The sequence below is a fragment of the Amia ocellicauda genome, chromosome 11 (assembly GCF_036373705.1).
Source record: "Amia ocellicauda isolate fAmiCal2 chromosome 11, fAmiCal2.hap1, whole genome shotgun sequence".
In the NCBI taxonomy this organism is placed as follows: domain Eukaryota; kingdom Metazoa; phylum Chordata; class Actinopteri; order Amiiformes; family Amiidae; genus Amia; species Amia ocellicauda.
The window spans coordinates 7846933-7874067 of record NC_089860.1 but is presented as its reverse complement, the minus strand read 5'-3'; the positions used below and the strand labels follow the sequence as shown (position 1 = coordinate 7874067).

General features: G+C 43.2%; 1 protein-coding gene across 3 annotated transcripts in view; it reads right to left on the bottom strand.

The window, feature by feature from the left end:
• Positions 1–7019: 7019 nt before the first annotated feature.
• Positions 7020–27135, bottom strand: part of slit3 (slit homolog 3 (Drosophila)) — a 161664-nt gene continuing 141548 nt past the window's right edge. For 2 of the 3 annotated variants that reach the window (XM_066716503.1, XM_066716505.1), the window contains 11 exons: positions 26213–26310; positions 25302–25441; positions 23970–23996; positions 22088–22181; positions 21451–21588; positions 20362–20602; positions 18310–18440; positions 10538–10692; positions 9592–9880; positions 9249–9454; positions 7020–8713 (listed from right to left, as the gene is read on the bottom strand). In XM_066716503.1, coding sequence (XP_066572600.1) covers positions 8472–8713; positions 9249–9454; positions 9592–9880; positions 10538–10692; positions 18310–18440; positions 20362–20602; positions 21451–21588; positions 22088–22181; positions 23970–23996; positions 25302–25441; positions 26213–26310 — 1761 coding nt within the window. In that variant the 3' untranslated portion in view covers positions 7020–8471. The remainder of the gene's footprint in view (positions 8714–9248; positions 9455–9591; positions 9881–10537; positions 10693–18309; positions 18441–20361; positions 20603–21450; positions 21589–22087; positions 22182–23969; positions 23997–25301; positions 25442–26212; positions 26311–27135) is intronic. The other variant, XM_066716504.1, reaches the window with a different exon arrangement.

The following is a 27135-nucleotide window of genomic DNA, read 5'->3' as shown; positions in this document are numbered from 1 at the left end:
GTCAAAAACACAAGCGACTTCCTATCACATGAATCTGAGCCGATTAGACAACGCTTATGCAATGTTTGTTTGGTGACAGATTCATTTCCAAGTCAATGCAAGGTTTTGGATATTTCAGGATCCCCCCACCCCCTTATTCAGAATAAATCTGCAGTTTGGCAAAGAGTCACAGAATATTAAATGTGTGGCCTTGCTGGTTTGTTAGAGCAACAGAGCCATGAAAAACACTGGCCTGACAGAGTTGTTGGCACCGTTCTTTTAAACATGATCTGTCCATTTATACACATATGCAAGAAGAGGTGTCCAGTGAGAGGCAGTTTGGCACAAGATAAAGCGAAGGGGGAAGTGTTAGATGACCAGCTGATTGAAAGGAAATGCCAAGTAATGGACTTGTTGTTGTTTTTCTGAATGGAGAATGGCTGTTTGTTTGGTTGAGAATGTAATACGCACATGAAAAGTTACAAAAGGAGTGGCCTTCTATCCCACCTTGCTCACTTGGTTGCTACCAGTTAATTAATCCAAGAATCTCATTAGAGCACCTCTTGCAGGTTCCAAGAGAATCAGCTCCAACAACACAGCAGGCTGCGCAGTTTGCCCCCACGCACTGAATCTTATATTTAGACTGCCTTGCCAGTCATTCAGTCCCGTGGCACGGTCTTCGAGAACGTGATGAAGAATTCTGACTCGGTCGTTTATCGTGGTACTCAAATGGCTTAAGACATAATCTTTTTTTTGGGGGGGGGGGATTCATGGAAACCTTTTGTCATGACACACACACCATGATTGCCAGAAAGTGTACGAGTATCAGTTATGTTCTTAAAAAGGAGTCTCTGTTCAATACCCATTGACATCTCCCCAGCTGTTTCAATTACCCAGGCGGAAGTGTACGGTACTTATTGCATTCCAACCAGATAGTGGGGTATTATTTCTTTTAATCCCTATGATTTCCTTACTTCGCTATCAGTAATTCTTTAAATCCATGCCTGATTTTTTCTCCCTACTCATCTTATCTGCTAAGGAAATTGTGCTATTATTACATTTTGTTATCAAATGCCTTCTTATTTTGTGTATGACTTAGAATTTCAAAAAGATTTGGCGTCCTAATTTAGCACCAGAATCCATTTATTTTTGATCAGAGCTCCTAATCAACTGCTGCATATGCAAACAGAGCAATAGCCTTTTTATTTGGGAATATCCAGCTCAATGTAAAACCTTCTGAAGCTAGTGTAACCTAATGAATTGAACTCAGCTGCCCTGATTCATGAAAAGAGAAGTTAATTATTGTATCATTAAATACTCTGACGTTATATAACAACCTTTACAGAGGCCTGCTCTTCTTTTAATGCTCTGGCTGCATTAGAACAGTGTTAGTACATTAGAAAACACTGCAAATTTAAAAATATAGTTTTAATGTAAATGTTTTTGATGGGAAATTCCTTGTTTTCCCTTTGTATATCTGCAATCAGATCCAGCAATCAAAGTTATGTAATAAGAAGGCAAAAAGATGAGACACTTAGTCATAGTCAGTCATTAGAAAAAGGTGGTATTTATAACATCTCCAAATTACCACAAGAGCCCAGACATATAAGAGGGAGATATCAAATCCATACACCAAGTTACAAGAAACAATTAGGACAACCCAATCTAGAAAACAGTCAGGAGAAAGACTATCTGGATCACCATTTTCACACCAAATGTGCAGTTAAACCACCTGCTGAAACCTGCACAGCTGGGAAGAGAAAAGCAAAGACATAAAAAGCAGAAGGCATAGTGTTTAGTGTTTAGAGAAGGAAAGGAGATACAACAGGAATCTGTAGACGTTGTAGTGCCTCTGCCTCTTTCTGATATGTGTTCTGGGCAGGGATGCAGGTGTTTCTGGCATCAGTGACAGGAATCTGCAAGAATCCATGGACAGGCTGGAAACATACATGGCAGCGATTGCACTTTGTTAGAGAAGAGTCTGCCTAACGATGTAAAAGATCTGCCTGTCTCCATCAGAGTAGACTGAAATGTAGGGGGATGAGTGTGTAGTGAAGCAGTCCTTCTCATTCCAGCAGGGTATGTCAGTTGCAGCTACAAGTTTATAGCATGGCAAAGGAATTCACAGGCATAAAATAGAAGGACAAAACTCTTCACCAAACAAGCTGCTTTTGAAAGCACATCTGATGCAACAGTGCCACCCAGTGTCCCATCCAAGGCAATGCACTGGCAGTGTATACTTCCAGTTCAGCTAATGAAAGATGGTGGACGTCACACAGAAACATAAGCAAAATGAAATGGGACTCATGGAGAGCAGACGGAGGAAATGTATCAAGATATATGGAGGGCGTCAATTATATTTACACTACAGCTCACTAGAATTGTGATAAAAAGGATACAAAGTGGCTAATACGAGACAACTTTGCCCTCTAGTGGGAATAACTGTACTACGCTCTACATCATGCAACCTGTTGTGGCCACCTGACCAAACCCAGAAGACGCTCACTGGCAGCAGAATCACAAAGCACTTGTACGTTTTCTCTGCAGTTGGGTTTTCAAAGACATTGTATCTTCTGATATTCGCCATCAATGTCTTCATGCTCTTTTCTGGGAGGGGAGATCTTTAAAGATCACTTCACTTCACTTTCAAACAGAAGTTTGGTCAGTAACACTAGTTGTAACTAGACGTAATGAAACACTACATAACGTCATACTTCACAGTTGAACAACTTCCAGGTGAACGATACATTTCAGTTGATTTTAGGCAAAAGTTAAGACACTTCAGAACTATCCGTTGTCTAAGCTTATTGAATTAGTACTCTATTTAGGTGCAAAATACATAGAAATAGTAATGTTCAGCAATATATTTTGTTTTGATTGTTATTTCCTTGTAAAGCAAATGCTTTACATTTTGAAGTTTGCAGAGTCAGGGGTATCCACTGCATATATACGGTGTGTGGATCAAGGTAAAACTCAAGGTATTGGTGTTGTGAGAACTACTCTCATAATCTGGTACTTCTCTCCCGGGGCCTTGGTAATAAAAACCTTTGTTCACTAAACACCATTGGTGGCTTCTTACATCTTCCCTACACGTATAACCTTGTTGTTGAAGCATATATCCTTAAAATATCCCCCCCCCACCCCCTCTCTATCTCTCTCTCTCTCTCTCTCTCTCTCTCTCTCTCTCTCTCTGTCTGGTTTCAGCTGCTTGTTGCTATAAATACTGGAACTGCTGCTGCATCACAACCACAGACTTTCTTGGATCAAAAGGGCTGCAGCACAGGGAAGCAGATGGGTCCCCAAACAGGTATTGCTGCTGCCCTCAACCCCTCCACAATTTCACGCCATTTGCATATAACATGGGAGGGAGTTAGAATATGGGTACATGGTATGTCCTTTTTTCCTTAGACAGTTAATTACAGTTTGTGTAATTAAAACTCAAAATGGAAGCATGGGGCGGGGGGGATGGGGGTACACGGTGTTTGTGCCCATGTCTGCTGTTCTGTACAGAGGTGCACTTTTCTGCTGCATGTTAAGAAGGTGGTGTAAGCTATTCTAGGTTGCAGTATATTTTTCACTCTCTGTAGTTGTTCCTCCTATGAGCTTAAGGGCCTGCAGGTCCATGGCTGAATCATTTATGATTCACATGCCTATTACAACATACCATCTATGTCCATTTCCAGCTTACCCTAAAAGTCCAACTATAAGCGACTTCGCACACTGTACTCACGCTCAACAACTAAAAATTTAATTTCTTATCAAAATGTAACTCACGTAGTTTGGCACAGTCCTACTAGTATATTGTCAGGTGAGATCATTCAACGCTCTCTGTCCAACCAATAGCCTATGAGCTGTGAGGTTTTTAAAAACTATTTACTTTCCAGTACTGGATTTTTCCTTTATAAAATTCCATGACTTTCCAGGTCTTCAAGCTCCTGTACAAACCCTGTTTTATAGAAGAAAAACAAATATATGAATGTTTATCCAAAATTCTAAATTTTCAATGTTCTAAAAAAACCTGAAAATTTTAAAAATTACCAACATTTTTCCAATTTTTGAACAACAATTACTGAAACTCTGACACCATCTGTTGTAGCCCACACCCAGTTGCAGTGGCCACATTTCCCACCAAAGAGCACAACACCTGACACATAAATTCAATAACCCAGACAGTATAGTTTTAGGCATAAACCTCCACAAATCCATGCGCTGTTGTACATTCGACGTGACTAACTGAGAATTATTACCAAAATAATCATGTAATTTACTGATGATGTAGATAGGAGAAGAAAGTATGCTTACCTAGACCTAGTGAGGTCCACTCTGGTCCGCAAAATCCACATGAAGATGGGGGAGAAAATAGAAAGAAAGAGGAACACTGGAAAGCGAGCACCCCCAGGAAATAAGAGAGGTTATAGTTAAATAGAAGGGGATGAAGGAGATGAGGCAAGAGTCCGCGGGAAAAGAGAGCGAAGAGCGCCCCTGCAACACTATATATATATATATATATATACACCTATCACATAGGCAAGGCCAAACACATAGACAGACTCTCAAAAGCGGAGAGGACTGACACTAAAACTGTACCGCCGTTTCCTAGACTATTAAAACAACAAAACAGCAGTCACGATTCCTCACAATTAAAAAAGATGAACACATTTAAAACTAGACATAAATCTTCGGCAACAAGTACAGGGAAGGTACAGCAAAAGGACTGTAAACTATTGATTTAGTAAAATATACATTTAAAACATAGCAAGGCAAGGTAAGAACAACATTTCACTGATTGTAGCAACCCTAAAATAAAATATGGCCTATCAAGCAGACTATATACATATGGTTTCTGAGTTAACACTAAAACGGAATAAATCAAGGGGGTTACTTAACTAGTAAAGGGCTGGTTGACTAGATGCCACTATGGTTATTTTGCATGTGACTTTATATATCCACATGCATCAATGCATACACACCATAGGGAATGAACAGAACTGAGCTAATGTAGCTTTTGCCCAGATTTTTGGCAGATTTTAAAAGCCTGCGTAGGGAAGGAATGGACACGGATGGAGTGATGGCATTTCAACCTGCCAGCTAAACATGATTAGAGAAACAGACATTGTTCGTGTTCTTATGATACTACACATGGAGTTGGATTTCTGTATGAGAAAAAGCTTAATGGTAGTGTCTTGTTTGTAGCGGACTGTGGATAAAAAAGATCCTCAACCAATCCTGTGTATGTTTAGTGTTCCAAAAGCATAAACGTACAACTGTGCTCATCAGCAATGCACAAAACAAAACACAGCTGAGAAACAGACATTCATGAACATTTTACCATGATGGTAAAACCACAAGTTAGGCCCAGCTCTGCTTCTCTATATACTGTGTAAACAAACAAATAAATAAATACATCTCAGGCATTACATATTTACATTGTACTAATAAGATCAAATTGGGTTCTATACAAAAACTCCCCAGAACCAACAGCCCTAGCATACAATATGTACAGGCCTTACAAGCAGTAGTAGGTCAGATGTAACACAAGAAGGTACACAACGTTTCTGAGGCAATCAAACTGTCAAACTGAAACACTGCTTTTACTGTTGAGATGCTTCTCGGAGGCTTTATGTAATCATTCATTAGGGGATAATTAACAGATAAGGACATTCATTTAAAGGAACTGCTTTTGTTATAGCTGTAGGCATTGGTTCCTAATTTTAAAAGCCCCACAAAGCATTAAGGCAGTATAGAGATTAAGATTAACTTGCATATGAAGGAATTATTAGTTGGTTCCTCCACATCAATAAAATACGATGATATACAATTATTAAACATTCACCTTTTAACCTCTTTCCAAACTGTGTCACAAAAAAATAAAACGACACATTCTGATTTAAGATGCAAATAAGACTTTTAGGAGTTTTGCAGTGAGTGATACTCATATTGCCATGACTCACATCATTACATAAACACACACATTGACACCTGGGCCAAAGTCGAAACAACACCTCATCTTTCAGAAATCCGACTCATTTTAAGAGGAGCGTAAATAACAGCGGGGCTTGGTGACAAGACGGGAGAGAAACTGGAGAAGACTGGATGACAGGAAATTAAACTTGTGAGAAAATATGGAGTCAAACCTCAGGAAAGGAAAAAAATGCATTCTCTTTTCAGTGTATGATGTTTTCCTTTCCAGCACGAGTAAGAAGATAGTTTGGGGGGAAAATATTTTCATTTGCTTATTTTTTTCTCCTGGGGAAAAAATAAAATTCCTTCCTCTTTACCTTACTGTGACTCATTTGATATATTTAGCAGATGCCATTACAAAACACTGAGTATATGGCCATGTTGTAGAAGCTGGTTAAATGACGTGATCTAAAGAAGAAGCGCCAAGTGGTACTACAGGAAAGCCACATCCTCTTTAACTGTCACTCTTTGATATAAACAAGAGTTTATGGGACAGGAATAATAACGTGGAAAACATTTGAACTTCTGTCAGTCTTGCCTTATGGGCCAAAGAATTTCCCACTGTTGAGTCTAAACTAGGAGACTCAGAATCCCACATTCCCTGCTGCTTTCAATTAGAGATGCTGTCTTCAAAAATGTAACACGGACGTATTTTTTAAACATTTGCCGTAAGATGCTGTCGGCTGCATCTCACACGGCCTTTTCTGATATTTGGGCTTTTTCCTCAAAATAAGGAAATTGTTTCCAGCTGTGGATAGCTGGAGTTTCAAAAGAGAAAGTTAATTTTGTTGTTGTTGCTTGAATGAATAAACCCATGTCTGTAGTTTGGACAAGAGGAATCCCAGCTAAATAAGTGAAACCTCAATCTTAGGAAGTGCAGAGCCCTGCCACAGTAAAAGAAGAAGCCCACCCCAAAATTTTGCAGTTGTTCAATTTGTCTGTTCAGACTTCCCTCACCTTTAGGGCTTTGACTTCACCAATAGCCTTCATGGCAAAGGGAATGAAACCCATGCATCGCCTCACTTGCATTTCGACAGCAGTGCATTCAAGAGGACATTTACATATTGACACATTGAGCATTTTAAGTTCCATCTGTGTTTAATTCAACATTCAACAATATGTTTTTAATGCTCATGAAGTTCATATTCTACCAGGAAACATCAACCACTGTTTGGAAGATACAATTTATATTAGCGTCACCTTAATTGGCAATATTATACATATATATATATATATCTATCTATCTATATATAGAACTATCATGTCCTTTCTAAGATCTTTGTGAACCCAGTGATTCTGTACTGGGCTCCGGTGCTTTTAAACACATTATCAACTCCGACATAGTAGTGTGTCTGGAGCAAGATATTAAGTGGTATCAGTTAGTAATCCTAAACTGATACAATATACACGGTACATTACAGAATGGTCTGCTGTCAAGTGTTTGTCAACCCTTCTCGCTCAATGAATAATGCATGATCACTACACTGGGAATTAACTACCATGAGATAACACCTCAAATAAAGGAGGACTGAAAATGCACATACAGTACACATTTAAGCAAAGTGAATTGGGTATAAGCCTGAATTGATGATAATTCAGCATTCAGGCTAATTGGTCAAATTAATGAATTAGTCAATCAACTACGGCCATCATAGAATGTGTTTTTGTTTTCTTTCTAAAACTCGACTGTTTTAGAGTGATCTCGTTCCTGCCACGAGCTCTAATTGCACCTGGTTCTATGCATCATTCATAAAAGCTTCGGGGATGCCTCACAATTAAACAGCAGGGATATACTGGAGAGCAGTGGAGACCCGGGAAGCAAATAATCAGACAAGGATGCATTCGGGAAACCATTCACAGACTCTGAATCCGGTATAACGGACAATATAAACATTGCAGTTCCCAACTGTTCCGAGAAAAGTGGAAATCCATCGGCTGGCTGAAGGAGTTGAAGTCCATTAACGCTGACAATCTGCTTATATAAACAACCCAGTTCGTTTTTTTATAAACTTTTAATAATAATAAAAAAAATGTTGCAGATGAGTCAAAAGTCCTCCGTCCTCTTCAGGGGTCATCGTTTTGCTTCCTCCTTGGAGCCGAGTAATAAAAAGGTACAGAACCCATCTGCAACAGCACAAGCCTATGTTAAAGTGTCCCCACGCTCAGCCAGCAACACTTACAAAGACATGCAATACATTTTAACAAAATAATCCATAGGTTAGGTTACACATTTATATATAGATTTATACATTTATATATAAATTTATATAATTTTAGAAACATTTACTTTTTATTTGTTGTAGTTTGTTTGTTTACGGTACAAAATAACTCATCCTATGACACATATACCTGATGTGAAATATTTAGAAGAAACAAAAAAGTCTCTTTAAAAAAAAAAAAAAAAAAAAAAAAAAATCCCATAATAAAAAATAAGTTCTATGTTGGTTTGTTTTATTTTGATCATTTTGTTTTGTTTTTTATTTTACAATATATTTATTTCCACTCCCGCAGGTCCCTTCCTATTGAGGATATTATAACGGGCACTTGGCACAGCCGCACTCAGAGGGGGTTTCCAACTCTTCAGAGTATGAGGTCCCGTCTGGGCATCTGAACACCACTTTCCGCCTCCTGCTCTTGACTGGGCTGCAGCAGAGTCCCACCCCGCAGGATCTTGGACACTCCATACGGGGGACCTTGGAAGTGGAGATGCAAGTCTTGAGGCCCTGCTGTCTTCTCATGACCTCCCGGACAATTTCTCCCTGGCAGCCCACCACTGTGATGGAGACAGGACATGACAAACAAAACGATCTGTAAATAGCAGCCCAACTTAGGGGGTTTATGCAAGCAACTTAATGAAAAAGTTTGATCATTTCCCCGTTTTGCCAGTTTCCTTCCATTGTGCTTACTCGGCTCTTCGTTCTAAGCAGGGTTTGATTCGTACTCAGGACCATGGCTCAGTCAGACAGGAGGGAAACGCAAATGATACGTCAATCTTTCCTGACTGATTATGCCAGCGACAACACATGGACGTGACGTGTCATATGCTGGTATTCATACCCTGCTCCATATTTGCTGTTGATATGCTGGCTTAGACCCTTTCACACAGACCTTTCCGGCAACAAAAGGCCACAAAAAATGCTGCTGAAGTTTCTGTGTGAATGGGGCTCGTGACTATGAGGATTGATCGAAATAAGCAGTTGTCCAAGTCTGTCTGTGCCGGGAAATCAAACCTAGGTCAATTGATAGTGGCAGTGGAATTAATACCTCAATACATATTCCACATGGTCACCCATTACCCAAGGGCTCACCGGTATCGCAGGCTGGGCCCGTGTAGTTGGGCTGGCAGTGGCAGGTGGGCTCCCCATTCTCCATCAGACGGCACTCCCCGTGGCCACAGCGGCGAGCTCTGCAGGCCGACGGTTCATCCCTGCGGTCACAGTGCTGCCCGGAGTAGCCCTCGGCACACTGACAGCTGTACGCTGGGCCTTTGGGCACACACAGGCCATGGACACACCTGAGGGAGGGAGGGAGAGAGTGAGAAACACCTTCAGTCAGAGAACGCAGTAACCAGCACACACCGCCTGCCTATTCTACCAGTAGGATGTGCCTGAACTCAAAGGAAAATGACTTCAAGTGTGGGAGAGGCTGTACCTGTTGCCCTGGCAGGGGTTGGTGGGGGTCTTTTGGTCACACAGAGGCCCAGTGCGCCCAGGAGGGCACTCACAGCTCACCCCCATGTCCCCTCTCTGGCGGCAGGCCCCCTGGGCGCAGACGTTGCAGGAGTGGCACCCGGGTAGCACCCCCTCGGCCCTCCGGGGCGCCCCCCCCAAGTCCTGCAGCTCTCCGTTGATCCTCACATTGTGGATGCAGCCGTTAAAGTCCTGTGAGGTGCGGTCTTGACCGTATCGCACTCCGGAGCCCCCCGGATTGGACGGGACCCCTGAGAGAGAGAGAGAGAGAGAGAGAGAGAGAGAGAGAGAGAGAGAGAGGTAAGCAATCACATGTCCATAATTACTGAGCTATTTCTAAAGTTATTTTTACACCTGTCCGCTTGGGAGAAAAGCTCCAGAGAAACAGGCTGGTTTGTGGTGGGAAATAAAAGGCCCAGACAAGGACAGGTTGAATCTCATTTTCAATTGAGAAGGATACAAGGCTAGAACTTGAAATACATCTTTCATTTGGACCAGTCTAAAGTACACCTACAACTTCAGCAAAGACATGGTGTATAGACTTGCCCTGGACTACAAACTTATATAGTAAGATATAGTACGAGATCATTTTCATTTGGACGTGAAATACAGTTTCCATGTGGAAGGGGGTGTGGATTTTGCAATGTTTGTGTAATTTTTGTCATCCTTTCTTCGTGTTTGTGTGGGATTCCTCCTATCCTTCTCTGTGGCTGAAAACCTGATTCCTCAGAAAAGTTGACCCAAACGTGCCCTCGCATCATCATACCATGGGGCACCAATGCTGGCAGATTGAGGTTTCTCTTGATATGGTGACATCAGGAGACTTGCCTTCGTGCGACAATGTTGGAAAATGCAGCGAGTCTGAGCCACACAGAGAGAGCTGTGCAGAGTGCAAGGGCTGCTCCTACCTCCTATGTACAGCTGGGTGTTGTGATCCACAGAGGGCTGTCTCTGGAGCTTGCCCAGGCTCTTGGGGGCACCCTTGTCCACCACCAGGCTGAGGGTATGATTCTGGATTAGCAGCTCCACACTGTGGAAGAGCCCGTCGTTCACCGATTCCACGCTGCCACACACAAACACACAGACAGACAGACAGGGAGAGAGGGAGAGAGGGGAGGTGTTCGTCACTCATACAACCTATAACTTACGAATCCCAGGAGGGAAGCCTAAATTGATAATTCCCTGCCTATTATACCTTCTAAATCAACTAAACACACTCTTACTGGAGGAAATGTGAGCACCCAGAGAGTCACCCATGAAGGACAACCCTAAATAATCTTTTAAAAATATATATCTGCTGGAAAGCAATCTTGAAGCTGATGCTGTGCTTGTTTTATAAATAAAGTCATCCTTGGAACAAAAGGAACCCCTGGACATTGGAAGCTTCCCTGGATTTTGGAGCCAGACCGAGCTAGTTCAAAAACTAAAAACTTTGTGCAGAACCCAGATTGGATTAGTCACCTGAAGCCCATCTGCAGCTGCCTGAGACTAAGAGACTGTCTTGGCAGCAGCTACAGTGACCTCCCGCTACTTCACTTTGTGCTGTCCTTGAAACTGCTGCTTTTTAAAGTCCTCTCACTTTCCTGCCAGAAGGAGACCTCTGCCGGTGTCTCTGCCTCCAGTAAGTGGAGTTCTGAAGATGTGGCTCATTACTCTAAGTTCCAGGCTCTTGTACAGCTTGCAGTATATGTACCTTGAGGGAGGGAATAATTTTATCTTTACTAAGATCTTACAAGTCATTTTTTTCTCTGCAAGACTACTCCTTTTATGTGAAGCATATTCTATAAAACCTCTCTCTTGCCTGGTGTGAGACTTTTCATTAGAAACAGCCTGGAAACAAAATGAAAGGCCTGCGAAACTTAGATCAGCTCCACTTTAGATCAGGCAATGTTCTGACCAGCAATGTTTATTTTCAAGCAGTACTGGATTTTTATAATCATTGATATTTTTAATCATTAACCTCACCTTCACCTTATGAAAAGAACAGGGAAGCATATTTCAGTCCACATCACTAAGACACAAAGGTACTAGAGCCACAGAGAATGTCTTTCTCTATTGTAAATTATGTAATTATAGATTTTGCGGATTCCCTTTTCAAAAGCATTCCCGTATTCAAGCAGGAATTGTATTAAGTTACACAGTGCAAAGGTTACATATTTTACAATGGTTAATATCAGGAAGAGGAGAGTAGATCAGTGTCAAGTCCTGCATACACAAGGCTACTGGGTGCGACTGCGTTTGTGCCTGCTCCATTTTGTGCTTGGTGTTTTGTCACAGCTTTATTACTGCTGGCTCATTAGGAAGCTAGAGCTCGAAATGTGATGTATACGTTCAAGACAATGTGTCCCCAGGCCAGATAAGAGAATCTCACCAACAACAACTCTCAGCATGTTTTAGGAGATGCTGACTTTCTTTGGACCCAGTCCGTAGCACACAAACACACTTATTTGGTGAGTGTCAAAAATAGTTTATACCGAAATATTTCAGACTTAGCAATTTTAGCTGAGATTGTGGGTTACTCGATTACGCAACACAAGCAGACATGACTCGGAAACTTTGCTTTAAAACAGTATAACAGTTAAGTTTTGTTTCCCGCCCCCCCCTCCCTTAATGGCTTGTGGTATATGGATAAGCTACAGAGAAGTCCTGGCCGCATTTTTTTGCAATTCTGGGATGAATCCAAGGGAAGGGGCCAAACAACATGACTTTGGTAAGACTGAGAATCTGACTTTTTGACAGGAGAGGTTCTCCTGGACACAACTGTGTGCCATTCCTGACTCAGTTCCTGCTCTGCTAACTGCGGGACACATGGTTCCCCTTTCCTCGCCAAGCAAAAACCCCAATCCCCAATCCCCTAATTATCATAGATGGATGCCTCCTCTTCAGTGCATTTTGCTCGGGCTACGGCAAGGCGTGGAAAGTTGGTCCGTGACCTGGCCGCCCCTGTCCCCCTGTCAGTGTAGTCAGCCCCGAACGAAGGGAAGTGCAGTGCTGCCACTGAGGGTTATTCCTGGAGGAAAGACAGCCAGCCCCAGACAGCCAGAGACAGTGGTTTGGCAGGCTCTGTCTGGCAGGGCTGTAATGGGGTGGTGATGTGATGCGAGTGCTACTCGGCCCCCTCTCTCCCCCAGCCGTTAACCGTCTCCGCCTCCTCTGGCCTGAACACAAATGTCACCCCGCCCCCACTTTGTCTTTTCTTAGGAATTGGACCTCCCACAGAGAAGCTACTGTGTCAGGATAGGTTGGATCGCCTCGTTTCCCTCATCGTTTACTTGCTAGACTAGCGCTTCCAGAGTCTCTGACTATGTCAGTCAAAACTGCAATTCATGTTTGCAGAATGACAGGATATCGTAGGCCGCCAACTCCAGACATTGTGGAAAGATTCACCTCAAAGAGTGGACGGCAGGTGTCTCTAGTAAGCCGTTACTGCCGCCGAATACCCAGCAGGCCTTGTGAGTTTAGGTCACCTGTTTTACAGCTCTGCTTCTCAAGACTGGGAGGGAGAACGGAAAACCCAATACAAGGAGAGACAAAAATATAGGATACACCACCAAATATGTCACTACTTCCAGTGCTAGTTTTGCTTTCCCACATCGTTATGGTCAAAACCCAGCTTCAATCAATACCATGTCAGTACTAGAACACCTCGCACTACTTCATTGACAGCACTCTGGAAAGCCCTGTCACATTAAAAGGAGCACCCCCGACATAGGTTTAAATACATTCCATTCCCCACAGGATGAAAATGACTGTTTTATAAATGGAAACCTTATGTGTGACTGCCTGCATAAGGGCACAAGTCCAACCCTTAAATACATATGGGTCCACATGGAAACATACAACAATGATGCGTTTGGCTCTGCTCTGCGTTGTGCTTGGTGTTTTGTCCCACTTATTGTACAGCAGGACTCTGCGTGAAAACAGGGTCATGTGCTAAGGTAACCAAGTAGTTAAGTGCAGCCGAGTCTTACAGGGGGCTAAAACGTCCTGGCCGCGTGGAAATGCGGTCTGGACTACAGGCCTGTTACTTAATTCCTATTTTTAGACCCTCTCTATGTTGGCCTACTTCGATGACCCCCCACTCTTCCCTGCACTCCCATTCCCCCATTTAATGGAGAAAGGCCTCCGTGGAAGCCCAGGTTTATTACATTTTAATGACATTTTCATTCACTGTCTGTTCATTTTGACAGCTGCCTTTCATTACAGGCCTGCCAGCTTACTCCATTAGCCCCCTTTTCTGCGAGCTCAATGGGGAACAAATACGCATAAAAAAAATAGGTTGAAACCAATAAAATAGATGGCTTTTGATTACTAAAGCAACAAAAGAAGTGCTAATGTTCAGCAGGAAGGTAGGCAGGAGAGTTAATATTGTTTCCAGGGCAACCTGTGCTGAATAGATGTGATCACTAGGGGGAGGCAAATAGCTTATTGAGAAATCAAAGTTTATTCCAGATTTGTGGCTTCTGACAATATTGAGCTTTGTCTGTAGTTTGACGAGCTGAAATTTTCCAGAGGCCTGGATATTTTAAGGGGGACAAATGTCTTTGAAGTGTGGTTAAAGCTGCTCATTAGTTTGAAACGGTCAATTATGGAATTTAGCAAAATAAAATGATACAAAAAAAACAAAACGGAACAGACAAAAACTGCAGCAGCGTGGTGTAAAGTGAGAAACGCTCTCCCTGAAGAGTTGTTTTTTCCTTGTGTAAGCTGCAGCTTACGAACCTAACCGCATTGTGAATGACATATGTACAGACTATGGTGCAATTGCTCTACTCTTGCAAAATTCATGTAGCACAGAGCTGTAGACTTCTATCTGTCTTTACCCTGTACCATCTAGTTTAATAATTTAACAAATGGAGCGGGGGGGGCGCTATATACAAAGAACCGTGCCATCTTAAAACGAGCAGCTTGGACAGATAAATAATAAAACAGTAACAGCACCAGGCACTAGAGCGAGCAGACTCAGGCACACGTGCTCTCATTTTCAACATGATGGGCCCGTCTCTGTGCTCTTAGATGTTCATGGGGAGAAAGGCCTTGGTAACAAGCAGCTTGTTTGATGGATGGAGGCTGGGGGGTTACTGTGAGTCACTGCTCTCTGCTCTCATTGTCAGATGCGGGCACTGTGGAAAACAGGGCTCCCTCAGCTTTGGGTTTGACAGGAGAGGCCCAAATTTCTTCTGCTTTGTTAATTAAATCTGTTCTTACTACCCAAATAGCCATCCCAGTCAATCATGTCTGTCTTAGAAGCACTTGAATAAATCCCTTTGCTGCATTTTGCACACTGCCGCCGAGCCCACTTCCGAAAGGCAGACATCATGGCAGCAGACAGACTTGATTCCCTGCCTTTGCCCTGCAGCCGGGCCCCTTTGGAAAAGTGAGCCGAAAATGTAGCCTACCAGCAAGACTTTGTACGTGAAGATGCTTTTGTTGGGATTCTGTTTGTCAAACTAGTCTCTAAAACGAGACTTTGGTCTGTTGGAAGAATCTATTGTAAGACAATGGTCTGCTTTGCTCAGAGACCTCTCTAAATCTCAGCAGAGGCCTTTAATTATGTTTCCCTTTTGCTGGGGGTTGTATGTGCTTAAATATAACAAATATATATAGTTTTGGATTAGAGATGCTAACAAAACTGATATTTAATTATTCCAAGGCTAAAGAACACCAACAATTAACAGAAAAAAAGAAAAAGGCCAACTTTGCAACAGAACAGTAAAGTAAACAATCTATAATATTAACAATTCCATCATTGGTGGCTTCCAATTTGTGTATCAATTAGTCATTTGGCTTGAAATTTAGAGGGGGAAAATGGAAATTCTAATATTCTTATTCAATTTCCTGAGCCATTTTCTTCTCTCCCCCCTCCCCCCCACCTCTCCTGACTAACTGCCAGCTTGGTTCCTTAAACTAATAAAGAGATTAGCGTGGCATTTCCAAAAGGGCAGCCTATTAACAAGGCGGAGGGAGAAAGACATTCATCTCATGCTAATGAAACTTCAGATCTGGGGAAAATCTGCCCCCCCTCCTGCTCCCTCCCTCCTCCTCCTCTCTGTGCTTTCTTTTAACAGCCCTCTCTCGCCAGGGAAATTAAAATTGAGCTTTATTTGTCAAGAATGTAGAATCTTCAGGTATAGTTTCTTTTTCCCCCACTTCGCCCTGACTCAGTTTGAAATGAACAATTATTAAAATGTTTTACACAGGCTATTGCACCAATGGGAGGATCTGATTCAGGTGGATGCGCTAACATCCTGAAAAGCCACAGGGAGTTGCTGGATTCCCTAGGAGTATCCAGCTGATTTCTACCTACCCTGACTGGGGCTCCTTAGCCAACTATACACCACCCAAGCAGTGTTTTTTAACTTGTTGTAAAACCATGCTGCTTCTAACTCACACCGTGCCAAGAGCAGGAAGAGGGTTTATTTTATTTACTCCTGGAGATTTCAGGGTTCAATAACTGCCTGATGTCCTGGGTCTGCCCAAAAGCTGTTTGCTGCTCATGTAACAGACAGTTCTGATTATTAAATAAGGTCCAGAGAGAACATGGCCACACCTAAAATGGGTCCCATTGATATCAATTCAGTTTTTGGACTAAACCGGTTTAAAGCTAGGGGGGGCTGCTACAGACTAACAGAACTCAGGTCACCAGGCCAAGTTTGCACAGTAGTCAATAGACTTGTAAAGAATGGCTCTGACAGCAATGATTGTGACACATGAAATTCAGGTGGGTATGCCAAGTACCGCACCAACCAAGATGCAACAATCATGTTCCTATTGTGACAGAGGAGAACATATGGTCATGGAAGCCTATTATCTCAGATTTCTCATTTCTCTTCCAGTCATTACTTCTCTTTCTTAAACAAAGCTTGAAAACGTCAATACGATGGCGTGCTGCATTTCTGAAGCCACACAGTGTAATGCGAGAATAACCTAGCTAAGGAAACGGCCAAGAACAAAACGCAGTGAACTCTAGAGCTCTGGAGCGCTCTTGGCAAGGCCGATTCGATTGTTTATTATTATTTCCAGTCATAAAATTCAGTGTGATTTCAGTATAACCACGAGAATGTCTCTCTGGAAGTATTACACAAGTAGCATGGTTAGGCTGCACACAACTTTGCTTCCTCCACAGAATGCTTTTTAAATAATTGTAAAAGTTTCAGCAGTCCTCTCCAAGAACAGTTCAGAACTCTCTCCTGAAATACAGTTCACATCGGTAATGTCCCAGCTGCGTTTTTAGCGGTATACTGATTTTCTCTATTTAAACATGTATTGGAAAAAAAATAAAAGGTTCAAGGGAAAGTCTCAACAATAGTTCCTAACACATTGCTTATAAATTAAAGCTCTATTAATTGTCTTAAAGCAGAAAAAGCTATTTGTTGACTTCATATACTGTCCTATCAGCAACAATGAGCCTAGAATAAGATTTTAATCTGAAGGTGTACATCAAGCAATGCAGTCATTGATAATGAGAGAAATTAAACTTCACAGAGGAGTTTTGGCAAAAGATAACTTTGAAGTACTACATTTGGGCCTGCCTCCATCCACTCAAGATGGAAGGAATGTGGGATTCTGGGTAGAAATCCTTGCCCATTCGGTCAGGGTGCTCAGTGAATTCCCGAAACCTCCATGAACTCCTGGCCCCGGAAACACTGAGACTGAAGCAACTCTTCACGGCTTGCTGAGGAGCAGGCGGTATTTTCCACTGTACGCGGCTGAATTCGCAGACCGTATCTCTCGTCGCGGTTTCTCTAATGTGGGGGAACTGGAACACGATGTTTTCATTTAACTGCTCGCACTCTTACCAGAGAACAAGAGGAGGGAGAAAAAAAGAAAAACTCTGTCCCCATTTTACACTTCCAAAAGTCTCTATATTCAGAGAGTTTGGTTACAAAGATCTGAGTCAAAGAAACAAATACCCCAGAGTGGTAGACTGTTTATGGAATCAGAGGAGCGTCAGTGGTGCAGTGAAGAGTTCATTGTTTCCCATTGCATCTGATCTAACCAATCACTGTTACAGTCTACACAGCTACTGCACATAAAACATCAAGGGGATAGTAAAAAAATAAAAAAATAAAAAAAACTGTTGGTAAATCAGGTTGAGCATTACTCAATTTGTAAGCAATAGCTCGTCTATTCAAAGGATCTGCTCTAACGATTGCCATATGTAAAATGGCCCCACGATTCCATCCTACAGAGCTAAAGTTTTACTGCAGTCTCTGTCGTGTCCTACAGTTTAAGATAACCAAAGACCAGGTTAAATAGAAAAAGTGCTAAGGCTAATATAGCAGAAATGACCGACTACCACTTCGGCCTAAGCTACTTAGAGTCCCAATAAAATACTGCGATTCCTTAATTTACGGTTTGTCTTTTGTAGGCAAACCATAGTGGGATACTGGAAATAATAAAATGTGTATAGAACAAGCATGGTGGAAGTTATTGGACTTTTGATTCTAAAGGACACTTCTACACTGGTCTAGCATTAATCATCTGACCTACTCAATAAAGGACAATGCAGAAGGCTGAGACAAGGCTGTTGGTGTGATTCGATTGGACTATAAGTAGCTGTTGAGACAAAGATCTCTGAAGTGTCTTGCTCAAATGGACTCTGAACCATTTTGGTGCACTACCCAGCATGCCCTGGGGCCCGGACCTCTGGTGTACAGTGCAGCACTCGGTGTCTTACCTGTAAACGGTGGTGGGGGTGTAGTTGGCAATGTTGTAGATAAGTCGAATATGTCCCTGATACAGCTCCAGTGCCAGGGGGTCATGGTCTTCCTTATACAGCAAAATTCCATTATCCTTGTCTGTGGCCACCTGTAGAAAACAGAGGCTGGGTGTCACTGGATGAAATTGGTCACCAAGATTCCCCACAGTACCGCGGTGTGTTGTAGATCAAAGCAGGCAAGCACAGAGGAAGTGTCCATAAAGTACATTGCCTGTGCAGCACACTTCCATGTAAATATCTACACAGATGGTTTTCCGCCAGTCTAGTGCACAGTTGTCCAACACAGGCGAACTGAAGATCTGAGGGTGTCGGTTGATCTGAAGACTCAGCCAGATGGTTTCATGCACTCAGACAGTCTGTTGATGAAGTTTGCATAGTCTGACATTGTGAAAAGCAGGCACATAACAGCTGACATGAGCTATTTAGTCCTTTATGTTAAAGTTTTGACTCTTTCTATTTAAGTCACCAGTAAGCACACTATGGACCACCTGCTTCCAATCATATGCAATGAGGAGCCCTTGAGGGAAACAGGAGGATTCATTGATAAGTCAAAATAAGGGGTAGGCGGTGAAAATAATTCAGTCAAATGGGAGACATGCATGCTGGGAGATTCTGTTCACTGCCAACTCATCCAGATGCCTGAGGAACTGGATAGCAGTATGGTATCACCTTATACCCACTATACCAGCCTCTCTGAAAAGCACTGATTTTGATTGGTGTTCTTTTTCTCTCTGCTGGTAGTTAAAGATTGAAGGGTTCAGTCTATTTGGGTAAGCAAATTTCAAGCAACGGGCACAATGATGCTGCTACTAGTCCCTGCAACTTGCAAAGTCAAAGTTTTGCCCAGGCGTGGAGATAAAGAACAATGATGCTATTTTTAATCCCACCCTCCTCTTTCAATTAACATTCTCTCTCTCTCTGCAAACTCTGCAAATGAGGAGATTAGCTCCCTGCTCCAAGATGCAATCCATTTATGACTCATTTATAGTGATTGCTGCGATAGGCACTTTAATGCACTTCTATTATCATAATATATATCCTCTGGTGCCTTATTATTCACACGAGTGGACAAAGGGTGACATTCCGATAATGTCACCCCGCACATCGTTACTAAAACAGCCTGACGGGGAGAAGTGTGTGGAGATTTCATCTGGAGCCTGTTTTCATGAGATCGCACTTCGGAAAATTAGAAGGCAAGCCTATAATGGCTTACAAATAAGGGAAGGGAAGGGTCAGCTTAAGCCTCTTTAGCTGTCAAACTCCTGAGAAGCAGCATGATTTTCCATATTAGACAGATAGCTTTCTTACTTTAATATCTAAGTGCTAGAAATTCTAGCCTTACCCCTGAGAGTTCTATGTTGTTTTTATACCTACCTATTTTTTTTGTTTGGCCTTTCTAAATGTGAAAGATTGGACAGCCATGTCTGACACTTTCTCCTGTTGTAAATCCAGGCTTTCCATAGATTTCCACTGAGAAGAAACCAAGCGCTGTTAAGGAACTGACAATTGACACAGCCGAATAAAAGATCTCTTTGGAGGCAGACTACATAGCTATCAAGGGGATTTAGCAGGTCTTGAAATGGCTGTTTAGAAAACTAGGAAAAAGAAGCAGGGCCCTACTGCAAAGCTGTAACATCACTATGTATTTATCTGCCTTGGCATTTCTATTTTTCTCTGCAGTTTTATAGCTACTGGACTCGACATCTCTCTCCCTCTCCATCGGCACACTGGCTCTCCACTCTTTCAATGGTGTGTCAAGGTCTCTCAGTTTTGCCTCCAGCCCTGAGAGTCTTCCTTCGGTGGAAACCCGAGCTGGCAGCCATAAGCAGCACCGTAGAAAGAGCCCAGCGATGACAGATGCAAGTGACAGAGCCGGGACTGTAGGTCATTGGCTAAGACAGTAAATAAGCATGCCTTTGGGATAAGAGGGTGTAGGGGGTGGGTGAGATGTGATGGGAGAGGGTCACAAGATCAAGTACCGCCTGTGGATAAGTTGGTGGCGCTCTGTACCTGTAGAGAGATGTGTGCTGTGGGCCGGATCTTTGCCCCTGGCAGCTCCACGTAGGAGTCCTTGCCCAGGAAGTGGACGGTGATGATCTTGTGGCACTTCTCCCCAAAGAAACCAGGTAGACAGCGACAGACAGGCTCTCCGGCCACCACCAGGCACTGCGCACCATTCTGGCAGTCGGAGTGGTCACATGGGCTGGTCTGCAGGAGGATCATGGGAGGAGGGCTCTCGCAGAACAGGCCGCTGGAACATGAGCACAAGAGAGCCACGCTTACCACAACAATACCGGGACCACTACAGTCATAGGAAGGGGGCGAGGCAAGCAACCTACGTGGCCAATCGGCTCATCAAAGTGACTCTCCACTCTGACAGGGGCCGCGATCGTGTTTCTGCACACGAGGTGGCCTGTGGCCCCTGGCGGAGAGAGCTGCCGCTTCACTCAGCAGCACAGACACACTCTCACGGTCACTTCAGCCACACATCTGTACACACTTCCCAATAACCAGCCTGCTTTTCTTTCCCTTTAATCTGCATGACTGCACTCCATTAACCCCGATCTGTCCCAAGAGACACAGAGAGGAGGAATGGAGGGGAGAAGCAGAGACCCAGAAAGTCCCTAAATATTTATTACATTTCAAGAAACCAAATCCTCGTGCAGAAAGAGAGACATCAGGACAAAGTGCTCTGGAGTTGTACAAAAACACCTCTTTCAAACCAGGCTACTGCCAATTCTCATTGCACTATCACTGTGTTTAATAAATGTTATGTTTTTATTCATTGGACTGAGACCTTCAACCAATATGAGCAAAGACTCCTACATGCTTTATTTATAATCGAACATATACTCAAAATTACACAGTGCTAATCCAAGCACAATTGTCAAATGCAAATGCAGGACAGAACATAACACACACCTACCAATTTGGCAATAGATTGTAGCTATATTTTTTGTATTGCTACAACAGCCTACAATATAGATTTATAAGGTAATACACATGGGGGAAATGTTACACAAGAGTACAAGCTTGAAAAGTCTTCCTTATGGACAGATTGATGGCTATCCCTTCATCTATTATAACTCAGCCACATACCTGAAGCCTTCTTTGCAGATACAGGTGTAGCCGTTAATGGCGTCCACACACTGTGCCCCGTGGCGACACTTGTTCTCCAGGCAGTCGTTGTAATCCTGCTCACACTGCTGACCCACATAGCCGGGCAGACACTCACACCTACAACACACCAACAGTTTACGGTCATTATTTTGAGTCACGCTGCTAAATAGTGACAGTACTATGCAAGGGTTAGAGGTCTTGTTTTGCTCAGTACCAGAACAATTTGTCTGTAGCACCCGATATATACTATAACTATAAGTTAAAGAAAAATAGACAGGGAGTACAAAGCAGGAAGATAAGGACAAGCTGGTATGAGGATCATAAAAAAATTAAGTATTTTTTTTTCTTCAAAAGTATATCAAGTCATCTATTCAATACACTTTGCTTAACTAATTAATTTAGGAAATGCCCCCATCACCCTCCCCCCAAAACCCCCCAAACAAAATTCAAAACGTTGATATGAGAGCAACCACTTTGTGTACATTTCAGAAGTTTAGGATTACAAGTAGTTAAGTTCCTAAATTCCTAAAAATGAAAAAAAGAAAAAGAGAGGAAAACAGACACTTATGAATGATGGGGCTATCTTCCACTGGTTGAATATTTTGGCCTTTCCTACCTGTATCCCTTGGACAGAGAGATGCACTTGGCGTCATGTTGACAGGGGTTAAACCCTGGAATGCAGTGATCAATCACCTCCTCACACAAGTCACCTGCCAACAACAACAAAAAAAAGGTCAGTGTCTCAGTGTCTGTCTGGGTGAGAGGGCTGGGATGAACTCGCCGACATCATGGGTTCAGGTTCGCAAGGGTGTCTGTCAGCCCCACTGAAATGGCTGCTCCTCAATTCCATTTCCCGTGGCCATCTTCCACGATACATTAACAACGCTGACACTCCAAAGCACCGATCCTCCTGGCCAATGACGCCATTAGGAATATCTCCTTAAGCCTTTATCTCCTCTGCATTTGTCTGCATTGACCACTTCATAAATCACTTTTGGGGATTTAGCTATGGTTAATAGTTTTGCCCTTCAAGAAGTCTGCCCATGGCTCTTTACTGTCCACAGTACGAACAGGCCCTTGCTTTTAAAAATAAATCGGACCCCCTCATGTGCCCGTCACATTACTGTTTTATTGGTTTTGAAAAGTCTGGTCAAAATTGGATAGTGCTGCCTATCTACTCCACTAACATTTACAGTAGCCTCTCTCTGCTTTGATAACTTGATTGGCTGCTACGATTGAAAAAAATCAGTGTCAATCAGCAGAGCAGATCAGTATATCAGCGTACACATCTTCCAGGAGTGTAGCTAACGTCTCCAACGTGCGCTTTTCCCAGCCTGCCTTGTGTAGCACTGTCAACACACAGCACGTGCTCTCAGCCCTGGATTCCTTGCATCTTTGACAGCTCTGTGGTTTAGCTTGGTTGAGTAAAGTTTTCAGCTTTTTTATTCCACAACTGGAACTCATTTTCAGATATTGTATAGCGGTCTAAGAATGTAAAAAAATATATATATACAGACTATGCATGCATACATAAATTGTGCAAGAGCTTTCTAAATCCGCTAAATCCGAACTTGCTCTGATGTTTGGCGAATTTGATCTATCATCGCGTGGAGCAGTAAGTGCCGTTTCCGCAGCCACAGACACCATAATCTGCTGCAGAGCCGAGAGAGACTGCCCTGCAGGGTGGACCGCTGACAACCTGGAACCCACAGACTGGATTTCAGCACAGCTTCCACTGCGACCCTCTTTCAACTGCCGAAGCAATTTATTTTCCTGTGGCCTCCGCACAGATGCACTACGTGCCACGCTTGCTTTTCAAAGGCTACTCTTTGCTGCCAAATTAATTTCCTTTTCATTTTAAAACAAGAAACTTGCCTTCATCTCCATGACTGTTCCACGAATTGGAGGGAGCGACGGTAAATAGTCTTAACTGCCAAATGGCCTCAGTGGTTATGTGCCAGTTCCAGCTTAATATTAAAGAAGTTCGGCACCCACCAACACCACCCCAGCTAGCTGTCTTCTCGCTCGTATGTTCAAACAGCCTGTCTTGACATTTTGAATTAAAGTCAGCAGCTTCTGTGACTCAAGAGCACGGCCAGGGAGATGAGTTTTGTGCCACAGTGAGTTAGTGTCTCCTGACAGGCGATGGTTAAATCTTTTATGGTGACAGAGGCAGTTTCCTCTGAGGAGGGGGGGTGCTGGACGGGGAAGAGAGCGAGCAGAAAAGTATCGCATGAGACGGACGCCCACAATAAAATGAATTTGATGGATTTGAAGATGAACGGTTCTATGTATTTAGTTACTTAAAAAGCAATTACCTCCAAACGCAGGGTATGTTGTCAAGCATACAGCTCTAGGTAAATCACGGTCACAGAATTCACTGCCTCTGACGTACGCATGTAGACACGTGTCACTTGCTTATCTTAAACTCAGTGGAATGGGTGGCCAAAGCGAGAGAGAGGGACAGAAAAGGACGCAGAAGAAGCAAAGGAACTGACCTTTTCCCAGCAGGTTAGATCTGACAGCTTGAAGAGGAAAGAAGCAGAGAAAAGCTTTAAAAACACCAAACGGGCATCGGCTAAGTTGTCACCTGCTAGCTTGTCCCCTAGATTTCCACCCTTATTAAAGTCTACATTTAGCGGTTTGCTCCAAGAACATGCCATTTTGAAACAGGGATCACTGAGTTGACCTGGGCTAGACAGCTTGTCAACACACTGTTTCACACAAGTACCAAACTAAGGCTTGAGTAGTTTACAGAGCCTTTCCTCTCTCAAAGGGTTAGGGTTAACCACCTGCTCCCCGTTTCTCTCCAGTAGTGTGTGCCGCGAGTTGACGGAGCAAAATCAGGAAAGGGCTTGAGGTCAGACGGGTGGTCTAACCAACCCTCTCCTGGCCTGCCCAGCGTCACTCCTCTGCGCTGCTCTTTTTTAATGAACAGAAATAAGAAGCTTAAATAAAAACAACCAAAACAAAACAAAAGAACAAACATATGGATTTGGGAGAATCAAAACAGTTCAAAAGGAACCCTAATTGCTGGGTTGGCCTATTGGACTTCCCTTCCAGCTCTGGTTCACACAGCCGCTCGGTGTGGTTGGCTGGTTGACACGGACGGGGGGGCTGTAGTGTGTGTGGCAGCCTGGCAGGCCTTCATGTGCCCACAGCCGCTGCAGCTGGCACCCAGCCCTCGACGCTGGTCTCAGGAGACGGGTCGATAAACGACAGGGCTACAATTAGACACGGGGTTTGTAATTACAGGGTGCGGAGGCTCACTACTGCTCCTGTCAAAGGCGCGCCATCCCTGTCCTGTGCCTCCTTAGGGCTTTGTTTAAACCATTTGCAGCTGAAGAGGAGCCCAGTGTGTCAGGCCAACGGAAAATGACTGGCATTCAGCAGCCATAAAAAAAGGGGAAAGTCGGAATAGTCTGAAAAGTTTTCTATAAATAGATGTCCAACAAAACCCCTCAACAGACACATGCACACGCACACGCACACACAATCCTTGTTGGTCTTTCACTCTTCCCTACATTAGTATTGTAGTGGTGACATAACCGACTCGTCCAATCATTTGAGAGGGCATGACACAGAGAGAAAGGGAGAAAAAACAGGCCATTCCAAATTTAGAAATATCGACCAAAACTACAAGCCAATTATAACCAAACAGGAGCTGGAAACATCACCAAGTTGTCTTGTGAAATCATAAATTCACACAGTTCTTTTCACAGGTAAATCAAGACCAAACACTTTGAGGAGCACAAAAGAGGCCTCAGCAGAAAGCCTACCAATGTGTGTATGTGTGTGTGTGTATGTGTGTGCTGGCAGGGTGCGTGTACCTGTGTAGTTGGGGGGGCACCGGCAGGTATAATTGTTGATGCCGTCCACACAGGTGGAGTTGTTCTCGCAGTCATTGTCCTCGCAGTCGTCTGGGTTCACCTCGCAGGTCTCTCCCTCGAACCCGGCTGGACACGCACAGCTGTGTGGGGGGGGGGGGGGACACAAACCAGCTGAGAGGCTGAGCAATGCCATCATATCCCTCCTGGCTTTAGAGCGAGGAAGTAAAACACAGACAGCAAGCCATCCGTCACTACACCTCTTAGTGGTTCAGATTTTGTCTTTATTTTGTGTTGCTGGCTGTAGTGAGGTGCTCTGACGTTAATGTTTCCAGACTTCAGCTTTCAAAGGCCTGTTTCTGCTTAGTGCCCTGAGACTACCCTGAGTTCTCTGCCCCATTTCCTGACGGCTCTGCAAAAGTGCTTAGAAGCAATAACGAGAAAAAAAAAAAAATCCATCAAATCACAAAAGGAAAGTGAATGTTCCAATGCCATCGCTGAATTAGCACAGATCTGGGAAACGTGTGATAGATAAGTTGTGAATGACTCAGAAGGAGACCAGTATCACTTATCTCACCCTCCTTGCTTGACAAACTTGCCCACACCCAGCTCCACAGCGGGCCAAGGGAGGGGGCGATCGGGGTGGGTACAGGGGGTGGCAAGATGGAAACTACCCAAAACAGATGCTGTTGCTGTTGTATTACCTGTGTATCTCAAGGGCGTGTAATATAGTCCAAAGTATTATGAAATGGGGGCTTTCTACACTAGCCACAGAGAAAAAAAAATTCATCTCATTGGTTTGCGTGCCAGGGTGGGGGTGTGTGAATTGTCACGGCTGCAGTGGTGTGAATGCTGTGGTGTGGACCAACAGGGTGTGAATCTCCTCTCGCCCAAGTCAGTGTAAACGTTGGTACCTGAACTGGTCCTCTTGTCCAGGTGGCAGGTGGCAGGTTCCTCCGTTGGTACAGGGGGAGCTGATACAGGCGTTGATGGGGATCTCACAGTTATGGCCCTGAGGAGGGATCAAGGGTCAGGGTAGCAGGTTCAGCTTCACTCAATCGAACGATCAATTCATTATTATTTTTTTGGTATTATCTCAGCCGTTTCAATGTAGCTTTTTAACAGCATTTTACAGTTCCTTATAAAATGATGATGATAGTATGTATTTCAGTGTGAATCATCTCGAACAATAATAATAATAATAATAATAATAATAATAATAATAATAATAATAATACATAGCCCTGCATGTGCTATAACCAAAGTCTTCAGTTCAGTAAAACCTAATGCAAACGTGAACTTGCAATACCCTCTTCCTTTCATCTTTTCATGCATCAATTTTTCAAAAACAACTTTAGTTTTTCTGGGAAAAAAGAACCAAGAACAAGCAAAAAAAAAAAAAAAAAAAAAAGGGTGAAATACTGCTGGAAAAGATCTCATATATACACAGGGCTATTAAGAAATCTATGCAACTACTTTAATGTCTCCGACACATTCCTGCTCTGAAGAAATTAAATTACTTGGGTGTGTTTTTGTTGTGTGTAGCATTTTGTTCTTGTTTTGTGTGTGTGTGTGAGCGCATGTGCTTTTATTTCACTTTGCATCTCTCACACATTGTAATTCATTAGGATACAAAGGATGCCAGTAAATAACGACTTGTTCTTGACTGGAAAATGTCACGGAAAGCCAGTGGAGTGGCCCCATGAATACCAATGTGCGGCTCGGGTTTAGAGGCACTGACGGACACCTTGCTCTCAGCTCTTTAGTCAGCACAGAACGGAGAATCACAGAGAGATACGGCCTTGGAGAGTGAGAGTTTTAATTAAAAAGGGGGAAA